The sequence below is a fragment of the Podarcis gaigeae genome, assembly GCF_964106915.1.
Source record: "Podarcis gaigeae genome assembly, chromosome: 8".
Lineage (NCBI taxonomy): Eukaryota > Metazoa > Chordata > Lepidosauria > Squamata > Lacertidae > Podarcis > Podarcis gaigeae.
This window is the reverse complement of record NC_139684.1, coordinates 87,644,955-87,664,008: the sequence shown is the minus strand read 5'-3', so window position 1 is coordinate 87,664,008 and position 19,054 is coordinate 87,644,955. Positions and strand designations below refer to the sequence as shown.

The 19,054-nt window shown below is 49.4% G+C and overlaps 1 protein-coding gene across 5 annotated transcripts in view; it reads left to right on the top strand.

Moving 5' to 3' along the window:
- Positions 1 to 18,639, top strand: part of EML2 (EMAP like 2) — a 58,217-nt gene extending 39,578 nt beyond the window's left edge. For all 5 annotated transcript variants that reach the window (XM_083753754.1, XM_083753755.1, XM_083753753.1 and 2 more), the window contains 9 exons: positions 1,278 to 1,403; positions 3,659 to 3,790; positions 6,823 to 6,890; positions 8,234 to 8,322; positions 10,596 to 10,693; positions 13,352 to 13,439; positions 13,644 to 13,739; positions 15,640 to 15,770; positions 17,365 to 18,639. In XM_083753754.1, coding sequence (XP_083609880.1) covers positions 1,278 to 1,403; positions 3,659 to 3,790; positions 6,823 to 6,890; positions 8,234 to 8,322; positions 10,596 to 10,693; positions 13,352 to 13,439; positions 13,644 to 13,739; positions 15,640 to 15,770; positions 17,365 to 17,490 — 954 coding nt within the window. In that variant the 3' untranslated portion in view covers positions 17,491 to 18,639. The remainder of the gene's footprint in view (positions 1 to 1,277; positions 1,404 to 3,658; positions 3,791 to 6,822; positions 6,891 to 8,233; positions 8,323 to 10,595; positions 10,694 to 13,351; positions 13,440 to 13,643; positions 13,740 to 15,639; positions 15,771 to 17,364) is intronic.
- Positions 18,640 to 19,054: the final 415 nt, after the last annotated feature.

Here is a 19,054-nt window from a genome sequence, read left to right as displayed (position 1 = left end):
GGCAGCTAACAGCCAGCTGCAAATTTATTACTTATACCCCACACATCTGGCCAGTCCTCCCCAGCCACTCTGGGTGGCTCCCAACAGGATATTTTGTTGTTTAGTCGTCTTAGTCGTATTCGATTCTCCGTGACCCCGTGAACCAGAGCATGCCTTGGAAACACTCACTTTCTTCTCAAAGCTTCTCCATGGAGTTTTCTTGGCAAAATGGTGTAGTGTCTTGCCTGTTCCTTCTCCAGGTGGATCACATTTAGTCTAAACTCTCGGCTGTGACTTGTCCGTCGTGGGTGGCCCTGCATGGCATAGCTCATCGCTTCTCTGAGTTATTCAAGCCCCTTCACCACGACAAGGCAGTGATCCAGGACAGGATATTAGAAATACAATAAAAGATCAAACATTTAAAACTTCCCTAAACAGGGCTGCCTTCAGATGTCTTCTAAAAGTCAGATAGTTGTTTATTTCCTTGACATCTGAGGGGAGAGCGTTCCACAGGGTGGGCGCCACCACCGAGAAGGTCCTCTGCCTGATTTGAGAGGCTTACAAATGGCCCAGAATGGCATCTTCCGTTGTTAAACCCGCCCCCCCCCCCAGCACTTGCTAGTTGGCAGTGAATTGTCTCTGAACAGAGAGCTGTCACAGTGGTCAGATCTGCCTACAGCTGAAATCTTTTTTTAAAAAATTATAATGCTTTGATTCAATAAGCTCATTTGCTCATGTTTAACCTCAGCGTTGCATTTTTCGGGTACCTATTTGTTAAGTATTTTTTGTTTATTCAGTTAGATAAAGAAGTCTTACAAACAAAAAAATACTTACAAAAATGTGTAAATTATTAAATAATATACAAATAGACCAAGAAATCAAAAGTAAGAATATGTTAAGGTGGGGACAGGATTTAGGTTATGAAACTGAATACAAAGACGGGTTAAATTTTGGACAAAAAATTATAAATTTTACAGCTTCTTATCGATTGAAAGAAAATTTCATGAAGATGCATCATAGATGGTATATGTCGCCAGACAGGTTGGAAAAATTAAAAAAATCAGGTGATAATAAGTGTTGGAGGTGTAATAGAATGATTGGAACCTTATAGCATATGTGGTGGTCAAATTAAGAAATATTGGAATATGATACAGGAGGAAATTAATAAGCTAATAAAAACATCACATAATAAAAAGCAAATCACCACTTGCAAACTGTTTTGGACGGACGTCTCTGCTAGCCCTGTCTGGACATCTTCTGCTTTCCCTGAGGGGGTCTCTGTTTTCCTCTCCCTACAGGTGCCCGAGGGATTTGGGCCAGTGCGCACAATAGCAGAGGGAAAGGGCGACTCCCTCTTTGTGGGCACCACCCGCAACTCAGTGCTCCACGGATCCTTGGCGACTGGCTTCTCCCTCCTAGTGCAGGTAATATAATATAATATAATAATAATATTATTTATACCCCGCTGGCTGAGTCTCCCCAGCCAGTCTGGGCGGCTCCCAATCAAATGTTAAAAACAACACAGCATTAAATATTAAAAACTTCCCTGAACAGGGCTGCCTTCAGATGTCTTTTAAAGATAAGATTATTTCTTTCACATCTGGGGGGGAGGGTGTTCCACAGAGCAGGCGCCACCACCGAGAAGGCCCTATGTCTGGTTCCCTGTAACTTCGCTTCTCACAGGGAGGGAACCGCCAGAAGGCCCTCGGCGCTGGACCTCAGTGTCCGGGCAGAACGATGGGGATGGAGACAATCCTTCAGGTATACAGGGCCGAGGCCATTTAGGGCTTTAAAGGTCAGCACCAACACTTTGAATTGTGCTCAGAAACGTACTGGGACCCAATATACGTTTTTCAGGACCAGTGTTATGGGGTCTCAGCGGCTGCTCCCAGTCACCAGTCTAGCTGCCGCATTCAGGATTAATTGCAGTTTCCGGGTCACCTTCAAAGGTAGCCCCACGTAGAGTGCATTGCAGTAGTCCAAGCGGGAGATAACTAGAGCATGCACCACTCTGGCCAGACAGTCCGCGGGCAGGGAGGGTCTCATCCGGTGTACCAGATGGAGCTGGTAGACAGCTGCCCTGGACACAGTATTAACCTGCGCCTCCATGGACAGCTGTGAGTCCAAAATATAGAAGGCATGTAAATGGTTTGTATATATTTGTACGAAATGGTTGTGCAACCAGTCAAACAATAAAGAAGCTCTTGACTGAGAGCCAGTGTGGTGTGGTGGTTAAGAGCTTTAGTCTCGTAATCTGGAGAACCGGGTTCGCATCTCCGCTCCTCCATGTGCAGCTGCTGGGTGACCTTGGGCCAGTCACACTTCTCTGAGGTCTCTCAGCCCCACTCACCTCACAGAGTGTTTGTTGTGGGGGAGGAAGGGAAAGGAGAATGTTAACCGCTTTGAGACTCCTTAAAGGGAGTGAAAGGCGGGATATCAGATCCAAACTCCTCCTCCTCTTCTTCTTCTGAGGAATTTGACTAGGACTCCTGTTCTTGCCGTCTGCCTCCGGGAAAATACTCCGCTATAAACAGTGAGAAGTGGTTTTGCCGAGGTGCCACCACGCAAGCAGAAAGCGCAGCAAAAGTGTGGGTGGGTGGTAACCTCTAATACCATAAGCTAACCATGCGCTGCGTGGAAAAGGGCTTTCTTTTCCCTGCCCTGAATCCTCCAACAGCTTCATCAAGCACCAACTAATTCTACAGCAGGGGTGGCCAATTCTCAAGAGACTGCGATCTACTTTCAGAATTATAAACTGGCAGTGATCTACCCCCATTTTGGGGGGGGTTCAGCTCAAAGTTGCTGAGATTTTATAGGGAGGAGAAGAGCCCCATTTTTGGGAGGGTTAAAAATAAGCTTTCTGGGGGGGGGGAGTTTCCATTGGGGGGGGTTAAAGGCAAGGGACATGGGTGGCACTGTGGTCTAAACCACAGCCCCTAGGACTTGCTGATCAGAAGGACAGTGGTTCGAATCCCCACGACGGGGTGAGCTCCTGTTGCTCGGTCCCTGCTCCTTCCAAACTAGCAGTTCGAAAGCACGTCAAAGTGCAAGTAGATAAATAGGTACCACTCCGGTGGGAAGGTAAACGGCGTTTCCGTGTGCTGCTCTGGTTCTCCAGAAGCGGCTTAGTCATGCTGGCCACATGACCCGGAAGCTGTATGCCAGCTCCCTTGGCCAGTAAAGTGAGATGAGCGCCACAACCCCAGAGTCGGCCACGACTGGACCTAATGGTCAGGGGTCCCTTCACCTTTAAAGGCAAGGGAAAAGGGGGTAAAGTCATTCATAAAAAGATCGCTGTGGATCAAAACAGCAACACAGAGAAATCTCCGTCTTCCCTTCCAGACATCATACAACAATGGAGGGCAGGAGTCAGGTTTAGCGACACTAAGGAAAGGGAGCCAGAGATCGATCGCGATCTACCAAATCCTCGCAGGGATCTACCAGTAGATCGCGACCGACCTGTTGGACATCCCTGTTCTAGAGTGATGGGACTTTTGATGATCCACTTTCGCCATGCCGTGAATAATTGTATGAATTTGCACCTTGTTGCCTCTTACTCCAAACTATTAAAAAAAGTCCCAAATGCTGCAGTCTTCCTTCAACAGACGACCCTTGATAGTTTTGCTTGCAGTGGGAGACCTGGGTGACCGTAGTCTTCCTCTCTCTCCCTTTTCCCCAGGGACACACGGAAGAACTCTGGGGCCTGGCCACCCACCCTGCTTTGGACCAGTTCCTGACCTGCGGGCAAGACAAGCAGGTTCACCTGTGGAGCGTGGCCACCCACCAGCCCCTGTGGAGCAAGGGGATCGAGGTGAGTTCTTGTGCCGGGTGGGGGGCAGAGGCGAGGACTGGGTTGGGCATTCTGTGGGGGGTTCTATGTGAGGGGCAGATCGGGCTCGCCCACCTGGGAAGGGAGCCCTTCTAGGAGAACTCTGACCCCAAACCTCCGCTGCCTTGTGGGATATCTTCAGGAGAAGGAAGGAAGGAAGGAAGGAAGGAAGGAAGGAAGGAATAAATAAATAAATAAATAAATAAATAAATAAATAATTTATTCATACCCCGCCCATCTGGCTGAGTTTCCCCAGCCATTCTGGGCGTCTCCCAATCGAGTGTTAAAAACAATACAGCATTAAATATTAAAAACTTCCCTAAACAGGGCTGCCTTCAGATGTCTTTTAAAGGTAAGATAGCTGCTTATTTCCTTCACATCTGAAGGGAGGGCGTTCCACAGGGCGGGTGCCACCACCGAGAAGGCCCTCTGCCTGGTTCCCTGTAACTTGGCTTCTCGCGGTGAGGGAACCGCCAGAAGGCCCTTGGCGCTGGACCTCAGTGTCCGAGAAAGGGTTCAGGAGGAAACCCTACACAAATTTGGAGGGGGCATCCCTAAGTCAGTTGGATGGCGCCTTGTACGCCTCGTTCCAGCAATTCCTGGAGCCAAGCTGGTGCCCAAAGTCTTGTTCTGCCTTGGAGTCCAATTAGAACAGGTTTTCAAATTTAAATACCTGGGAGTCTTTTTTCACTACAACCTAAGCTGGAAGCCACAGATACAGTATTTACTGAACAAAGGGAAAACAATACTTTACACTCTACTCCAATTTTTTGCGGTCGACGGAGCCTCCCACATCCCTTCTGCATTGAAGGTGTACCACGCAAAAGTGGTTTCCACCCTCTGTTATGCTGCCCCGCTCTGGGCCCCAGGGTCCAATTTAACATCGCTGGGGACATTGCAGAATCAGTTTCTCCGTCGCCTCCTGAAACTCCCCATGTGTGTGAGCAATGCAGCCATACATCTGGAGCTAAGGATTGTATCATTGGAGACTGTCATCTGGAAGCGAGTCTTTGGCTACTGGCTGTCCAGCTGGCATAGGCTTCCCGACCATTACCTCTTTCAGTGCCTCTGGCGGGATGACTTTGTTAATCTGTGGGTAGGAAAAATCCATGCCAAACTTCTGAGCATCGGAATTTCCCCAGCAGACTCCTTAAAGATGAACCTACGCTCAGCCAAAAGCCTTATCGAGCAAAGATTAGCAGACATTGAAAATCAACACAACCTCTCCAGGGGTGGGGGTGTCTGCTCCCCCAGGTATCACGGAATAACCCCACCACTTGGCCTTCCATCATACATGTCATCTCTTTCATCTGTACCACACTGACTTGCATTTATTCGTGCAAGGTTCAATGTTTTTCCATCAAACCTGTTGAGCCACAGATTTTCCAGGGGTTTGGTGTCTCCGCTATGCGAGTGTGACGGAAAAACAGTTGAATCTCTTCCACATATAATGTTCAACTGTCCCTTACATAGCATAGCCAGGACTAAATTCCTGGGTCCTGCTTTACTGCGCTTGGTTGGCAGGCCTGTTGAGTCACATGCCGCACTGCTTTTGCAGGATACAGATCCTCCTGTAACTCTGCAGGTGGCGAGATTCCTGAATGCGGTTATCTCACACACAAAAACCACCAAAAAACAACATCAACAACAAAAACTAATCGGACAGTTATGATGAGAGTGCATGACGGATCTCGTCTCCAGTTCTCCTTTTTCTGTGAACCGTCCCTTGGATCTTTCCGGGCCCCAAGCTGTTATTTGTCACTGCTCAATGACCCACCCTGGCATCGTGGTGTTCCCCTTCTGTTGTTAGATGTATTGGTTTTTATGTTTCTGTGCTTTTATGTTTGTGCATATTTTATGGGCTAATAGCCTTAAATAAATAATTTAATACAGCTTGTTCTGCTTTCCTTTGGTGAGGCTGAGGGTGTGGGGGTCTTGTCCTCTGGGCAGCCCAGTTTTGGGATGCATCGAAGGAAATGGGGGCAACTGGCAGGCCCCCAGCTGGCTCCAGCCTACTGGCCAGCAGCCAAGCACTCTCCGCTCCTTGGATCAGTATGTACCGTATGTTCCGGCGCACAAGACGACTTTGTATCCCTGGAAAATCACCCCAAAAGTTGAGGGTCGTCTTATACGCCGGGTATACGCGTTGGGAAGGAGGAGGGGGAGCCAGTCAGTGGCGTAGCGTGGGGGGTGCAGGGGGTGCCGGCCGCACCGGGCGAACATCTGGGGGGTAGGGTTAGGGGGCGCAAATCCACGGGTTAGGGGGTGCAAATTACTTGTCTTGCCCCGGGTGCTGACAACCCACGCTACGCCACTGGAGCCAGTGACTAGGAGGCGCCCCTTCTGTTGTTGCTCCTCCTCCCCACAGAAGGGGATGTGGCCAAACGCCTCACGCGCCAAACGCCTCGCCTCGGTCTGCTGCTGCTGCAATGACAGAGGCAGCGGAGGGGTGTGTGCTTTGTCCCTGGCGCCACGCCGCTCAAACTCTATAACTCTAAAACTGTAAAACTGAACAGCAAAAGTTGGGGGTCGTCTTATACGCCCAGTCGCCTAATACGCAGGAATCTACGGTAACTGCGACTCGAGCTTCAGAAGCTGAGCGCGCAAGCCAGCAGAGAGGAAAACTCTTTGCAACAGAAGGGCAGATAGAGGCTGTGTAAAGGGTATTTACAGGCATTTTATTCAGCATCAGGACAAAGGGGAAAACATGTCTTCCCCCCTTTGTGCCCAAGCAAACAGCATAAGCAAAAGCTATACACACAATGGAAGTTCCCAGCAAGCTGTGCTGGAATGTAAACAGACATGTGACATACAACAAATCCACACGTCTGTTCCTCTTAAGGTGGAACGGAATATCGTAAGACCCAGGACCTCCAGACACGCTGCCCAGGCTTGCGCCGGGGGGGGGGGGGGAGTCACTTGGGTGATGCCAACGCAGTTCTGTGGGATCCCTCCCTCCCCAGTTCCCATAAAATGGTTCCCATAATTGCACTTCCTTTCTCTGTCTCCTGCAGGACGCAGCTCGCTCGGCTGGATTCCATCCTAGCGGCTCTGTGCTAGTGGTGGGCACCGTAACTGGCAGGTAATTATTATTATTTATTCGATTTACAAATGGCCTTATACCCACGGGTCTCAAAGGTGGTTCACAGGATAAAATCACAACATAAAAACACAAGATACATGTAATGAGTCTGGGTGGGTTACTTGTGCGTAAGTTGCCTCTGGTTGAGTCTGATTGTTTGCTCTGCCGAGTTTAGGGTTAGAGCTAGCCCTCCGTGACCTACTAGTCACTTGCAGAGTCCGTCAGTGGGCGTTTCTTGAATCTCTTCCAGCATAAAAGCTGTTTGACTCCAAGTCTCCGCCTATGCACCCTGCGCGGAACGTGTCTGTGCAGGTAAGGGGAAGGAAGGGTCTTGGAGCCCTGACACCGACTCCTCCATCTCCCCTTCCTCCCTATTGGTGTCACGCTCAATTCTTTCCCCCCTGCTGGTTCCCTCCCCGGCATCGCTCTGGAGCCCTACCTCCGCTTCCTGCTCTGATGTCAGTCTCCTGACAATACATAATGAAAATGAAAACAAGAACAACCCAGTAACCTGCCCTCCCCATTCACATTTTGAAAGGCTATCGTTACTTCTAGGTTGCCACGGAGTGCAACTCGAATGCTCTCAACCCCGAGGTATGACTGTACAGTGGTACCTCGGGTTACAGACACTTCAGGTTACAGACTCCGCTAACCCAGAAATAGTACCCAGAAATAGGGTTAAGAACTTTGCTTCAGGATGAGAACAGAAATTGTGCTCCGGCGGCAGTGGGGGGCCCCATTAGCTAAAGTGGTGCTTCAGGTTAAGAACAGTTTCAGGTTAAGAACGGACCTCCGGAACGAATTAAGTACATAAGCAGAGGTACCACTGTATTAGAAACACAAAACGAGAACACAAAATTTATAATAAAACAAAGCACATTTAAAAGGCTGTAGAATGTTAACCAGCCAAAAGCCCTAAAGAGAAACATTTTCTCCTGGCGCCTGGAGATAGATAACCTGTAGGTTTTTCTTTTCTGTTTTTTTGTATGCTTCTAAATAAAGTGTGTTAGATTAGAAGCACTGGTGTTGATCTGAGTTATTGAAGACACCACGCAGACACAGACAAAGCCATTTTATACTGCGTGTGAACTCTGCTACTATCCGGCAACTGAGAAGAGAGGCAGTGCACGTGTGGGCGCCATTGAAGTTTGTCGGAGTGCTGATAAATCAGATTTATTGCAGTGCCGTTGCAGCAAGACTCAGTGGGTCAAAGGATTTGCGACCCACAAACTTTAACATGCAGAAATCCAGCTTGCGGGCGCTCTTCTCTGCTTTGATCCAGGCATCCTCAGCTGCTCTGACCTCCTGGAAAACTTTCCCCTCTCCTCTCTGCTTCAATTCAGGTGGCTTGTGCTGGACACGGAGACCCGAGATCTGGTGACCATCCACACGGATGGAGGGGAGCCCATTTCTGTGGTCAGCTTCTCCCCAGGTAGGAGATGGGGGGGCGAAGGGAGGGGTACGGAGGGAGGAGCCAAGAGGTGGGTTTGGAAGGAAGGTTGCGGCAGAATCCTACCGTGATCTGTTGGTTTGTCTTTGCATTTAGCTGCTGCTGCTGCTGTTGTTGAATTGTGACATCTGCAAATAAGTTTTTTCCGCCTGGGAAAGGCAAGCAGAGCATTCGTTGTTAAGATAGGAGGGCTTGTCCTCTAGGTTCGTTCCTTCGTTCTTAATGGAAGGAGCGTAAAGAGCTTTGGGTCAGACCAAAGATTTGGCTATTTGGCCAGGGGGAGAGGGTGTCCTTTCTCCCAGTGACCAGCCAAATGCCTATGGGAGCCCACAAGCAGAATATGAATGCAATTGCTCTCTCTCCCTCCTGCGATTCCCAGCAAATTATTATTATTATTAATTATTATTATTATTATTCTTCCACCCTATACCCGGGTGTCTCAGGGTGGTTCACAGAATAAAATCAAGATATAAAACCACAAAATACCTAATAGAAGTAAAAACAACGCAATAGCCTGCCCCCCCCCCCAAAAAAACACATTTTAAAAGGGCATAAGATGTCAATCAGATCAACCAAAGGCCTGGTTAAAAAGGAATGTTTTTGCCTGGCGCCTAAAGGTGTATAATGAAGGCGCCAGGCGAACTTCCCTGGGAGGAGCATTCTACAGATGGGGAGCCACCGCAGAGAAGGCCCTGTTCGTGTGTTGCCACCCTCCGGACCTCTCACGGAGGCGGCACACGAAGGAGGGCCTCAGAAGATGATCTCAGGGTCCGGGTAGGTTCATATGGAATGAGGCGGTCCTTGAAGTATTGCGGTCCTGAGCCGTTTAAGGCTTTATAGGGCGAAACCAGCCCTTTGAATTGGGCCCAGAAGCTAACTGGTAGCCAGTGCAGTCAGTGTAATATCTTCAAACCGTCTTGCTCCAGTGCGCAACCTGGCCGCTGAATTCTGCACCAGCTGAAGTTTCCGTCTTCAGAGGAAGCCAAACTTATAATACGATGCGATTTGTAGGGACACTGAATCCCAGAGATATGTTGTTGCACTGTTCAATTTGTTTTTAACAACGCTTATGCGATTTTCTTTTCTTTTGGATGGCAGCTAACAGATTGAGGTTGAATCCTGACAAGACAGAAGTACTGTTTTGGGGGGACAGGGGGCGGGTGGGTGTGGGGGAGGGCCAGGTACGCAGCCTGGGAGTCATTTTGCACTCACAGCTGTCCATGGAGGTGCAGGTCAATTCTGTGTCCAGGGCGGCTGTTTACCAGCTCCATCTGGTACGCAGGATGAGACCCTCCCTGCCTGTGGACTGTCTCACCAGAGTGGTGCATGCTCTGGTTATCTCCCGCTTGGACTACTGCAATGCGCTCTACGTGGGGCTACCTTTGAAGGTGACCCAGAAACTACAACTAATCCAGAATGCGGCAGCTAGACTGGGGACTGGGAGCAGCCGCCAAGACCACATAACACCGGTCCTGAGAGACCTATATTGGCTCCCAGTACGTTTCCGAGCACAATTCAAAGTGTTGGTGCTGACCTTTAAAGCCCTAAACGGCCTCAGTCCAGTATACCTGAAGGAGCGTCTCCACCCCATCGTTCTGCCCGGACACTGAGGTCCAGCTCTGAGGGCCTTCTGGCAGTTCCCTCCCTGCGAGAAGCGATTTTGCTGGGAACCATGCAGAGGGCCTTCTCGGTAGTGGCACCTGCGCTGTGGAATGCCCTCCCATCAGGTGTCAAGGCAATAAACAACTATTTTACTTTTAAAAGACAACTGAAGGCGGCCCTGTTTAGGGAAGTTTTTAATGTTTAATGCTTTATTGCATTTTTAATATTTGGTTGGAAGCCGCCCAGAGTGGCTGGGGAAACCCAGCCAGATGGGTGGGGTATAAATAATAAATTGTTGTTGTTGTTGTTGTTGTTGTTGTTACTATTCCGGGTTGGGAATATTCTCCGGGACCTTTTCAGTGGAAAGCAATGTTCAAATATTACAAAAAAAATTAAGCCTATTGGAACTGACTCCTTACAGGTTTTTACATAGAGGTTGGATGGCCATCTGTCACAGATGTTTCAGTTGAGATTCCTGCATTGCAGGGGGTTGGACTAGATGACCCCCAGGGTCCCCCTTCCAACTCTACCACTCTCTGATTCTAAGTGTGCACTGGAGACTGAAAATTCTGAGCTGCGTTGAGACCCCCATTTTGCCTTCCAGTGTCTGCCCACCCCTCCAGTCCCCTCGCTCTTGCTTTTGTGCTTTGTAGATGGCAAATACCTGGCCCTGGGCTCCCACGACAACTTTGTCTACATCTACCTGGTTTCTGAGGGTGGCAGGAAGTATGGGCGCGTCGGCAAGTGTTCGGTGAGTGGAGGCACAACCAAAGACAGAATTGCATTCTGCCCAGAAAGATTTCCTTCCTTCCTTCCTTCCTTCCTTCCTTCCTTCCTTCCTTCCTTCCTCCCTCGACTTCCGTTCACCCAAAGGTTACAACATCCAAAACTCCATGTTTAAAAGTAACTTACAATCACAATATAAGTCGGGTGCTAAAGATACACAAAAAGGGACGTGGGTGGTGCTATGGGTTAAACCACAGAGCCTAGGACTTGCCGATCAAAAGGTCGGCGGTTCGAATCCCCACAACGGGGTGAGCTCCCGTTGCTCGGTCCCTGCTCCTGCCAACCTAGCAGTTCGAAAGCACATCAAAATAGGTACCGCTCCGGCGGGAAGGTAAACGGCGTTTCCGTGCGCTGCTCTGGTTCCCCAGAAGAGGCTTAGTCATGCTGGCCACATGACCCGGAAGCTGTACGCCGGCTCCCTTGGCCAATAAAGCAAGATGAGCGCTGCAACCCCAGAGTCGGCCATGACTGGACCTAATTGTCAGGGGTCCCTTTACCTTAAAGATACACAGTGGACACTTGGGTTGCGAACATGATCCGTGTGGGAGGCACGTCCGCAACCCACAGCACCTTGTCTGCGCACATGTGGGTTGCGATTCGGTGCTTCTGCGCACCGAAACCCGGAAGTAACCCGTTCCAGTACTTCCATGTTTCAGCGCGTCTGTATCCCGAAAACACACAACCTGAAGCATCTATAACGCGAGGTATGTCTATACACCTCAGGTGCTGAAAACAGGGTAAAGAGTTGCGTCTCCAGGGGGTGGAATATTTACACCCCACTTTTCTATAGCCCAGACTCTCCAAAGCAGCTGGCAAAAACTTACGTATTGCAAAATAAACACCCAAATCTAGTTTCAGAAGCAGAAACGTCCCTGTGGCAACATGGCTGAACGGGATTTCTTTGGTCCTCAATTGAGCAGTTGCGTTTGATGTTCAGCTATGAAGTATTTACGGCCGTGCAGGGCACCTTCTGTTTCAGGCACCTCTGGTTGCATCCTTGTAAGGCGGTCTTCGCCAGCCTGGTGCCCCCCATTATGTTTTGGACCGCAACTCTCATCAGCCCCAGCGATGGTGCTGGCTTGGGGGCTGATGGGAATTGTAGCTCAAAACATATCGAGGGCACCAGTTTGACGAAGGCTGCCCTATTAAGGTAGCGAAACACTGTAATATTGCAAGTGGGCAGCAGAGGGAGCTGCTTTGTCAGATATAGGGGTGCAGCCGGCCATGCATAAATGAATGACGGGTATGTCTTTTTAAAAATAAAAAAAAAATTATCCTTTTAAAAAATGTGTTTCACTCCTCTGGGCAGGTACAGCTGTCCACAACAGCCTGATTTCCTGGGCTTTTTTCAACTTGGCCCCAGAAGATGCTGCACAACATGAACCTCTGGCCATGTGCAGAGTGTCCACCTCACCTGGGCACAGGGAGGAGATTAGCAGGGCACCTGGTGGCCGTGAGTGCCAGGGTCCTTTTCCTTGAATGAAAATAGAACGCTCTGGGCTCAGTTGGTTAGAGCGTGGGGCTGATAGTGCCAGTGTCGCAGGTTCGATTCAAAAACCGGGCTCAGGGCGGCTAACAACAATTTTAACACACTTTAAAACAGTTAATTATAAAAGCAGCAGAAAATACAGTATAAAAACATGAATAACAATAAAATTCAAAAATCAAAAATCAATTAGATGATCACCAGGGCTAGCTGGCTGAATTGGTCCTACTTGGGCCAGCGAGGAGACCAGGGGAGAATTAGCTGTGGGATCCAGGAGCGGGTGATCTTCATAAAAGATGCTGGACACTGAGGTCCAGCTCTGAGGGCCTTCTGGCGATTCCCTCACTGCGAGAAGCCAAGTTACAGGGGACAAGGCAGAGGGCCTTCTCGGTGGTGGTGCCCACCCTGTGGAATGCCCTCCCACCAGATGTCAAAGAGAAAAACAACTCCCAGACTTTTAGAAGACATCTGAAGGCAGCCCTGTTTAGGGAAGCTTTTAATGTTTGATGTAGTACAGTATTTTAATATATTTTTTGGAAGCCGCCCAGAGTGGCTGGGGAAGCCCAGCCAGATGGGCGGGGTATAAATAATAAATTTTATTATTATTATTATTATTATTATTATTATAAAAGGGGAGGGGGAGGGAAGGAAGGGGAATAAAAGATCAGGCTAAGTTAAAGTTGAAAGCCAGGCAGAATAGTTCTGTCTTACAGGCCCTGCAGAAGGAAGGAAAATCCTGCAGGGCCCTGGTCTCATGGGACAGAGCATTCCACCAGGTTGGAGCCATCACTGAGAAGGCCCTGGCCCTGGTGGAGGATAGTCTGACTTCCTTAGGGCCTGGGACCTCTAAACTATGGTTGTTCATGGACCTCAAGGTCCTCTGCAGGGCATACCAGGAGAGGCGGTCCTGTAAATAGGAGGGCCCCAAGCCACAAAGGCCTTTAAAGGGCAAAACCAGCACCTTGAACCTGACCCTGTACTCCACTGGGAGCCAGGGCAACTGGTAAAGCACTGGGTGAATATGCTCCCATGGCAGGGACCCCGTGAGGAGCCTTGGGGTTATGTGTGTAACAGGAAGTGTTCCCCTTGCAGGTGTGTGTGTCTGTCAATCAATCTAAAATCTCCCCTTTGCTCTAGGGCCACTCCAGTTTCATCACCCATCTGGACTGGGCCTTTGACAGCAGCTGTTTGGTCACCAATTCTGGCGATTACGAAATCCTGTACTGTGAGTATAGAGTTTGGGTTCTTTTTCTTAGCGCCACCTTTGCGCTGCTAGAGGGACTAGGAGGAGTCCCCCTTATCAGACGATCTTCTCCTTCAGAGTCTGTTTCCACAGTCTGCGATCTCTGCAGAAGGAACAGCCCAGGTTCTGATAGGATTGCGTGCTTGACATTTTCTTGTCTGTGTCTCCTTCCTCCTCCTCCTACAGGGGACCCCTCCACCTGCCGCCAGATCACCAGCGCTGAGGCCGTCCGCAACATGGACTGGGCCACAGCCACCTGCGTCCTGGGCTTTGGGGTCTTTGGTGAGTGCCTCCTGGCTGGTCGGGTGGTGTGAGCAAGAAATGTAATAATAATAATAATTTATTTTTTATACCCTGCCCATCTGGCTGGGCTTCCCCAGCCACTCTGGGCAGCTTCCAACAAAATATTAAAATACAGTAATGCACCAAACATTAAAAGCTTCCCTAAACAGGGCTGCCTTCAGAAAGGCTCTGCGGGGCTCCCAAAACCGAGGCACACATTTCATCCTTTAACCCCCTCAGACAGGATGATGCCCTTGCACAAATGGAAGAAATAATAACAACAATAATTATTTATGCCCCAGCCATCTGGCTGGCCGGTGTGGTGGTCAGGGCTCCCCCACTTCCTCTTCTTAATATATGATTTCTTTTATTTTCAAACTGTGAAAACATCAGCAAGCAACCCCCTGGTTACCGCTAAAACAGGCAGAATAGGAGATGGCAAATGTCCCTTACAGACCGCCCCCTCCCCACTCCTGCCAGTTCTTTTGGCCATGCTGGTGGTTGGCCCAGCGAGCAATGGAAGGTTTTCGTTTGGGCATCGCAGGTTACGATGCACAAAATGGGAAAACAAGATGGGTTGGCGGGATGTTACAACTTCTTTCTCCTGTATAATAATAATAATAATAATAATTATTATTATTATTTTATTTATATCCCACAATCCCCAGCTGAAGCCGGGCTCAGAGCGGCTAACAACAATAAAAGTAACACAGCATTCTAAAATCAATTCATTCTAAAATTAATTCAGAATCAAATTAATGACAACCATTGGGCTAGAGTTCTGTGAGGATTACCAAAGGAGGGAGTCAGGCTGTGCCCTGGCCAAAGGCCTGGTGGAACAGCTCTGTCTTGCAAGCCCTGCGGAAAGATGTCAATTCCCGCAGGGCCCTAGTCTCTTGTGACAGAGCGTTCCACCAGGCCGGGGCCACAGCCGAAAAGGCCCTGGCTCTGGTCGAGGCCAGCCTAACCTCTCTGTGGCCCGGGACCTTCAGGATGTTTTTGTTTGAAGACCGTAAGGTCCTCCGTGGGACATACCAGGAGAGGCGGTCCCGTAGGTACGAGGGTCCTAGGCCGTATAGGGCTTTAAAGGGAAGCTTTTTAATGTTTGATGTTTCGCTTTGTTTCTATATATGTTGGAAGCCGCCCAGAGTGGCTGGCACAACCCAGTCAGATGGGTGGCGTACAAATAAGAAAATTATTACAGTCGTACCTTGGTTGTCGAACACCTTGCGACTCAGACATTTTGGCTCCCAAACCCAGAAGTGAGTGTTCCACTTTGCAAACGTTCTTTGGAACCCAAATGTCCAACGGGGCTTTCGTGGCTTCTGATTGGCTGCAGGAGCTTCCTGCAGCCCATCGGAAGCCATGATTTGGTTTCTGAACGTTTTGGAAGTCAAACGGACTTCTGGAACCGATTCGCTTCTACTTCCAAGGTTGTTGCTGTTTAGTCGTTTAGTCGTGTTCGACTCTTCGTGACCCCCTGGACCAGAGCACGCCAGGCACTCCTGTCTTCCACTGCCTCCCGCAGTTTGGTCAAACTCATGCTGGTAGCTTCAAGAACACTGTCCCACCATCTCGTCCTCTGTCGTCCCCTTCTCCTTGCGCCCTCCGTCTTTCCCAACATCAGGGTCTTTTCCAGGGAGTTTGTCCATGGAGTTTCCTTGGCAGGGATACTGGAGTGGCTTGCCGGTTCCTGCTCCAGGTGGATCACGTTTGGTCGAAACTTTCCACTATGACCTGTCCATCTTGGGTGGTCCTGCATGGCATAGCTCACAGCTTCTCTGAGTTATTCAAGCCCCTTCGCCACGGCAAGGCAGTGATCCATGAAGGGGACTCCCAAGGCACGACTGTATTGTTATTACTGTTATTTCCGCCGCTGACTTTTTCTCTGCCCTGTTAGGGATCTGGCCTGAGGGTGCGGACGGCACCGACATCAACGCCGTCTGCCGCTCTCACGACGGGAAGCTCCTGGCGTCTGCCGACGACTTCGGCAAAGTTCACTTGTTTTCTTACCCGTGCTGCCAGCCGCGGGTGAGCTTTCCCAGGGTCTCTTGCCCTCTCATCTTTCCCCGATCCTTTCCTAAGTAGCCTGAAAGGGCGTTCCCCACCAACCCCTCTTGGCTTGTCTCTTTCCCAGTCGCTCACGGCCTCTGCCACTCAACCCTATCCCCCCGGTTTCCGCAGTGCCTGAGTGTCTGGGTTGCCCCCCTTCCTTTTTTTAATAAAAAATAATATTTATTGAAGTTTCAAGGAGGTTACAAAAATTAAAAGAGAAAATAAACAAAAAATACAGAATACACACAATTTAAAAAATATATAGAAACAATTTTTTTAAAAAACACGTCATCTTTTCCATACCATAACTTTCATTTACTTGTTTCCCTGACACCTCCTCACACCTCCCTTTTTTGTATTCTAGTTCAATTAGTAATTTCAGCAAATCCTTTCCATTTTTGCTTTCAACCCAAGCAAAAATGGGTTGCCCCCCTTCCTAGCCCAGTGGTTCTCAAAAAGATTTATCTGGGCCCACACCTTCAGTATAAAAATTTGCTCGCAGCACCCTAATTTTTTTAAGATAAGAAATACGTTGGAGGACCAAAAGAAACAACTTGTTGATTTATAACATAGAGCACGGCTGCTTTATAATGTTATCACGGGACACACAGCAAATAGAGAAGCGTGCAGCTACATAAGAATGTGAATCATTCCCCAAATACAATTATAAACAAGCCTATATGTACCTTAAGTATGTATGCAAACTCCAGGAGAAGTATGAGCTTGCTTTTGCTGGGTGATCTCATTTATAGGATGAGATTGTCCTCGGTCTCACTCGATGCTCTTTCTCTCGTTTTGAAAAGACAGCTGTCCATATTCTGCAGAGGAAAAAGAAACTATACTGCATTACACTGAAATGTTTAAATGCTTATTTATAATAATAGTAATAATTTATTATTTATACGCCGCCCATCTGGCTGAGTTTCCCCAGCCACTCTGGGCGGCTTCTAATCAAGTGTTAAAAACAATACAGCATTAAATATTAAAAACTTCCCTAAACAGGGCTGCCTTCAGATGTCTTTTAAAAAGAAGTTGCTTATTTCCTTCACATCTGAAGGGAGGGAGGGCCCCACCACCGAGAAGGCCCTCTGCCTGGTTCCCTGTAACCTCACTTCTCGCAATGAGGGAACAGCCAGAAGGCCCTCGGCGCTGGACCTCAGCGTCCGGGCAGAACGATGGGGGTGGAGACGCTCCTTCAGGTATCCTGGGCCTTTGAGGCCGTTGAGGGCTTTCAAGGTCAGCACCAACACTTTGAATTGTGCTCAGAAACGTACTGGGAGCCAATGCAGATCTTTCAGGACCGGTGTTATGTGGTCCCGGTGGCCACTCCCAGTCACCAGTCTAGCTGCCGCATTCGGGATTAATTGCAGTATTTGATTGTCTTGGAATCTCCCCCCTCCCCCAGCCCCACTTGCCATCCTCGGAGTTAGAAGCTTGGTGGATCAGGGGAACGCTGTGGACATAGTGCATCTTGATTTTGGGAAGGCCTTTGGCAAGCAGGGCGGCCTGCCTTTGTGTGTGGGGTTTCTCCTGCCCTCTCCTGAGACCCCTTTCCTCTTTCTTGCTCCAGGCCCCCAGCCACACGTACAACGGCCACAGCAGCCACGTCACCAACATTGCCTTCCTCCACGACGACAGCCTGCTCCTCTCCACCGGTGGGACCGACACCAGCATCCTCCAGTGGCACCTCGTCTAGGGGGAGGGCAGGGCAGGGCGGGGGGGCAAGCGGGGCTTTTCCCCTCCCAGGGGGAGGGAACGGGGCAACGAGTAGGGTTGGGGGTGGGTTTGGATCCTATTAAACACTTTTTGAGGTTGGGAGTGACAGCAATGTGTTGTGGGGGAGGGGGGATTGTGGAAAGAGGACGATTTAAAGAGAGGATACGGCGGAGCTATATTTTACAGGCATCTCTATATGAATAATGATAATATATATCCAGATCTATCTCTATATATCTATATTTAAAGGCTGAAGGTTGCACAGGCTGAGAATGTGACGGTGTTGGCGGCGGGGAGGGAGGGCTTATTCCCAAATTGTGAGGCAGCCCCTGCTCCCCTCCTTTAAGAAATCACGGAGGAAGAAGCTGCCGCCCACAGATTTCCCTCTCTTCCCCAGACGTTTGCACTATGGATGTCAAGCAGTTTGAGACCTGCTTTGACCGGCGAGGTTTTTGATTCCTGCTCCCCCATTGCCTATCGCACCCAGAGCTTTGCAAAGAGGCATTCGGTGAGGGAGCCAAGAGTCCTTTTTTCGCTCCCTTTTTTTGGAGAAGAGCTTTCTCTCACCTGCCCTGGGTTTCCCGCCGGTCCATTTTCATGCAAATGTACTTTGTACATGCAGCCATGAATTAAGACGGCTGCCCTTTCGCGCCACGGCGTCGGACTTAGCCAGGCTTCCCTAACTGGCTGGGGATGTTGGGAAATTGTATATTCATAAACTGACGGAGGGCGTCAGGTTGGAGATGGGTGAATAGTAATATTGGGAGCAGAGTAATCCCTTGCCGCTGTCTGAATCAGAGGAAAAGGAGAGGCGTCCGGAGGAGCTAAATCGGAGGGCACGGGGACAACATAATCTCCTTTTTTAAAAACTCCCAACAGAGTCACATTTTCAGCCCAGGTTGGCGGTATTTTGCACTGCACATATTGATGGTTTGGGGATGGGGGGGGCACGCGTTTTTGGCAATTTCAGGCCCCGCCGAGGAGCAGGAAGGTGGAAGGGGAGGGCCAAAGCATGTCTGTCTGTCTGTCTTCTGTATTTTCCAAAGAAAATGTGGCAGAGCTTAGAAAGCTGTTTAGTAAGAATACGACACAATAAAAAAAAAGAGACCTAACAACGCGCACACACACACACACAAACGCCTTCCTGTGTGTAAATGTCATTGTCAGGGGCAACTCCTGAACCTTAAACAGACCTCACAGGGTGAGCCTAAACAAGCAGTGTTTTTCGAGGTCAGGTATGCGGTCGAATGCGCTCGCGGCGAATTTGTTTGCCCAATGAATGTCATGCTGCCTGGAGCAAAAGGAGCCTGGGCTAGCTCAGATGGTGACAGCATGGCACAGGTTGGATCGCCGTACGGGACAGCGGCATGTTCCTGCCTTGCAGGGTGCGGGTTGGGCTGGATGACCTCGGGGTGCCCCTTTGAGGATTCCATCACCCCCTGCTTGGGGCTTTTTAACGTGCTGCCTCTTTGCTTGGAGGAACAGAAGCGGTTCCAGAGCTAAGCCCCTTGAGCATCGTCTGGGGTTGGAGCCAGGGGATTTTG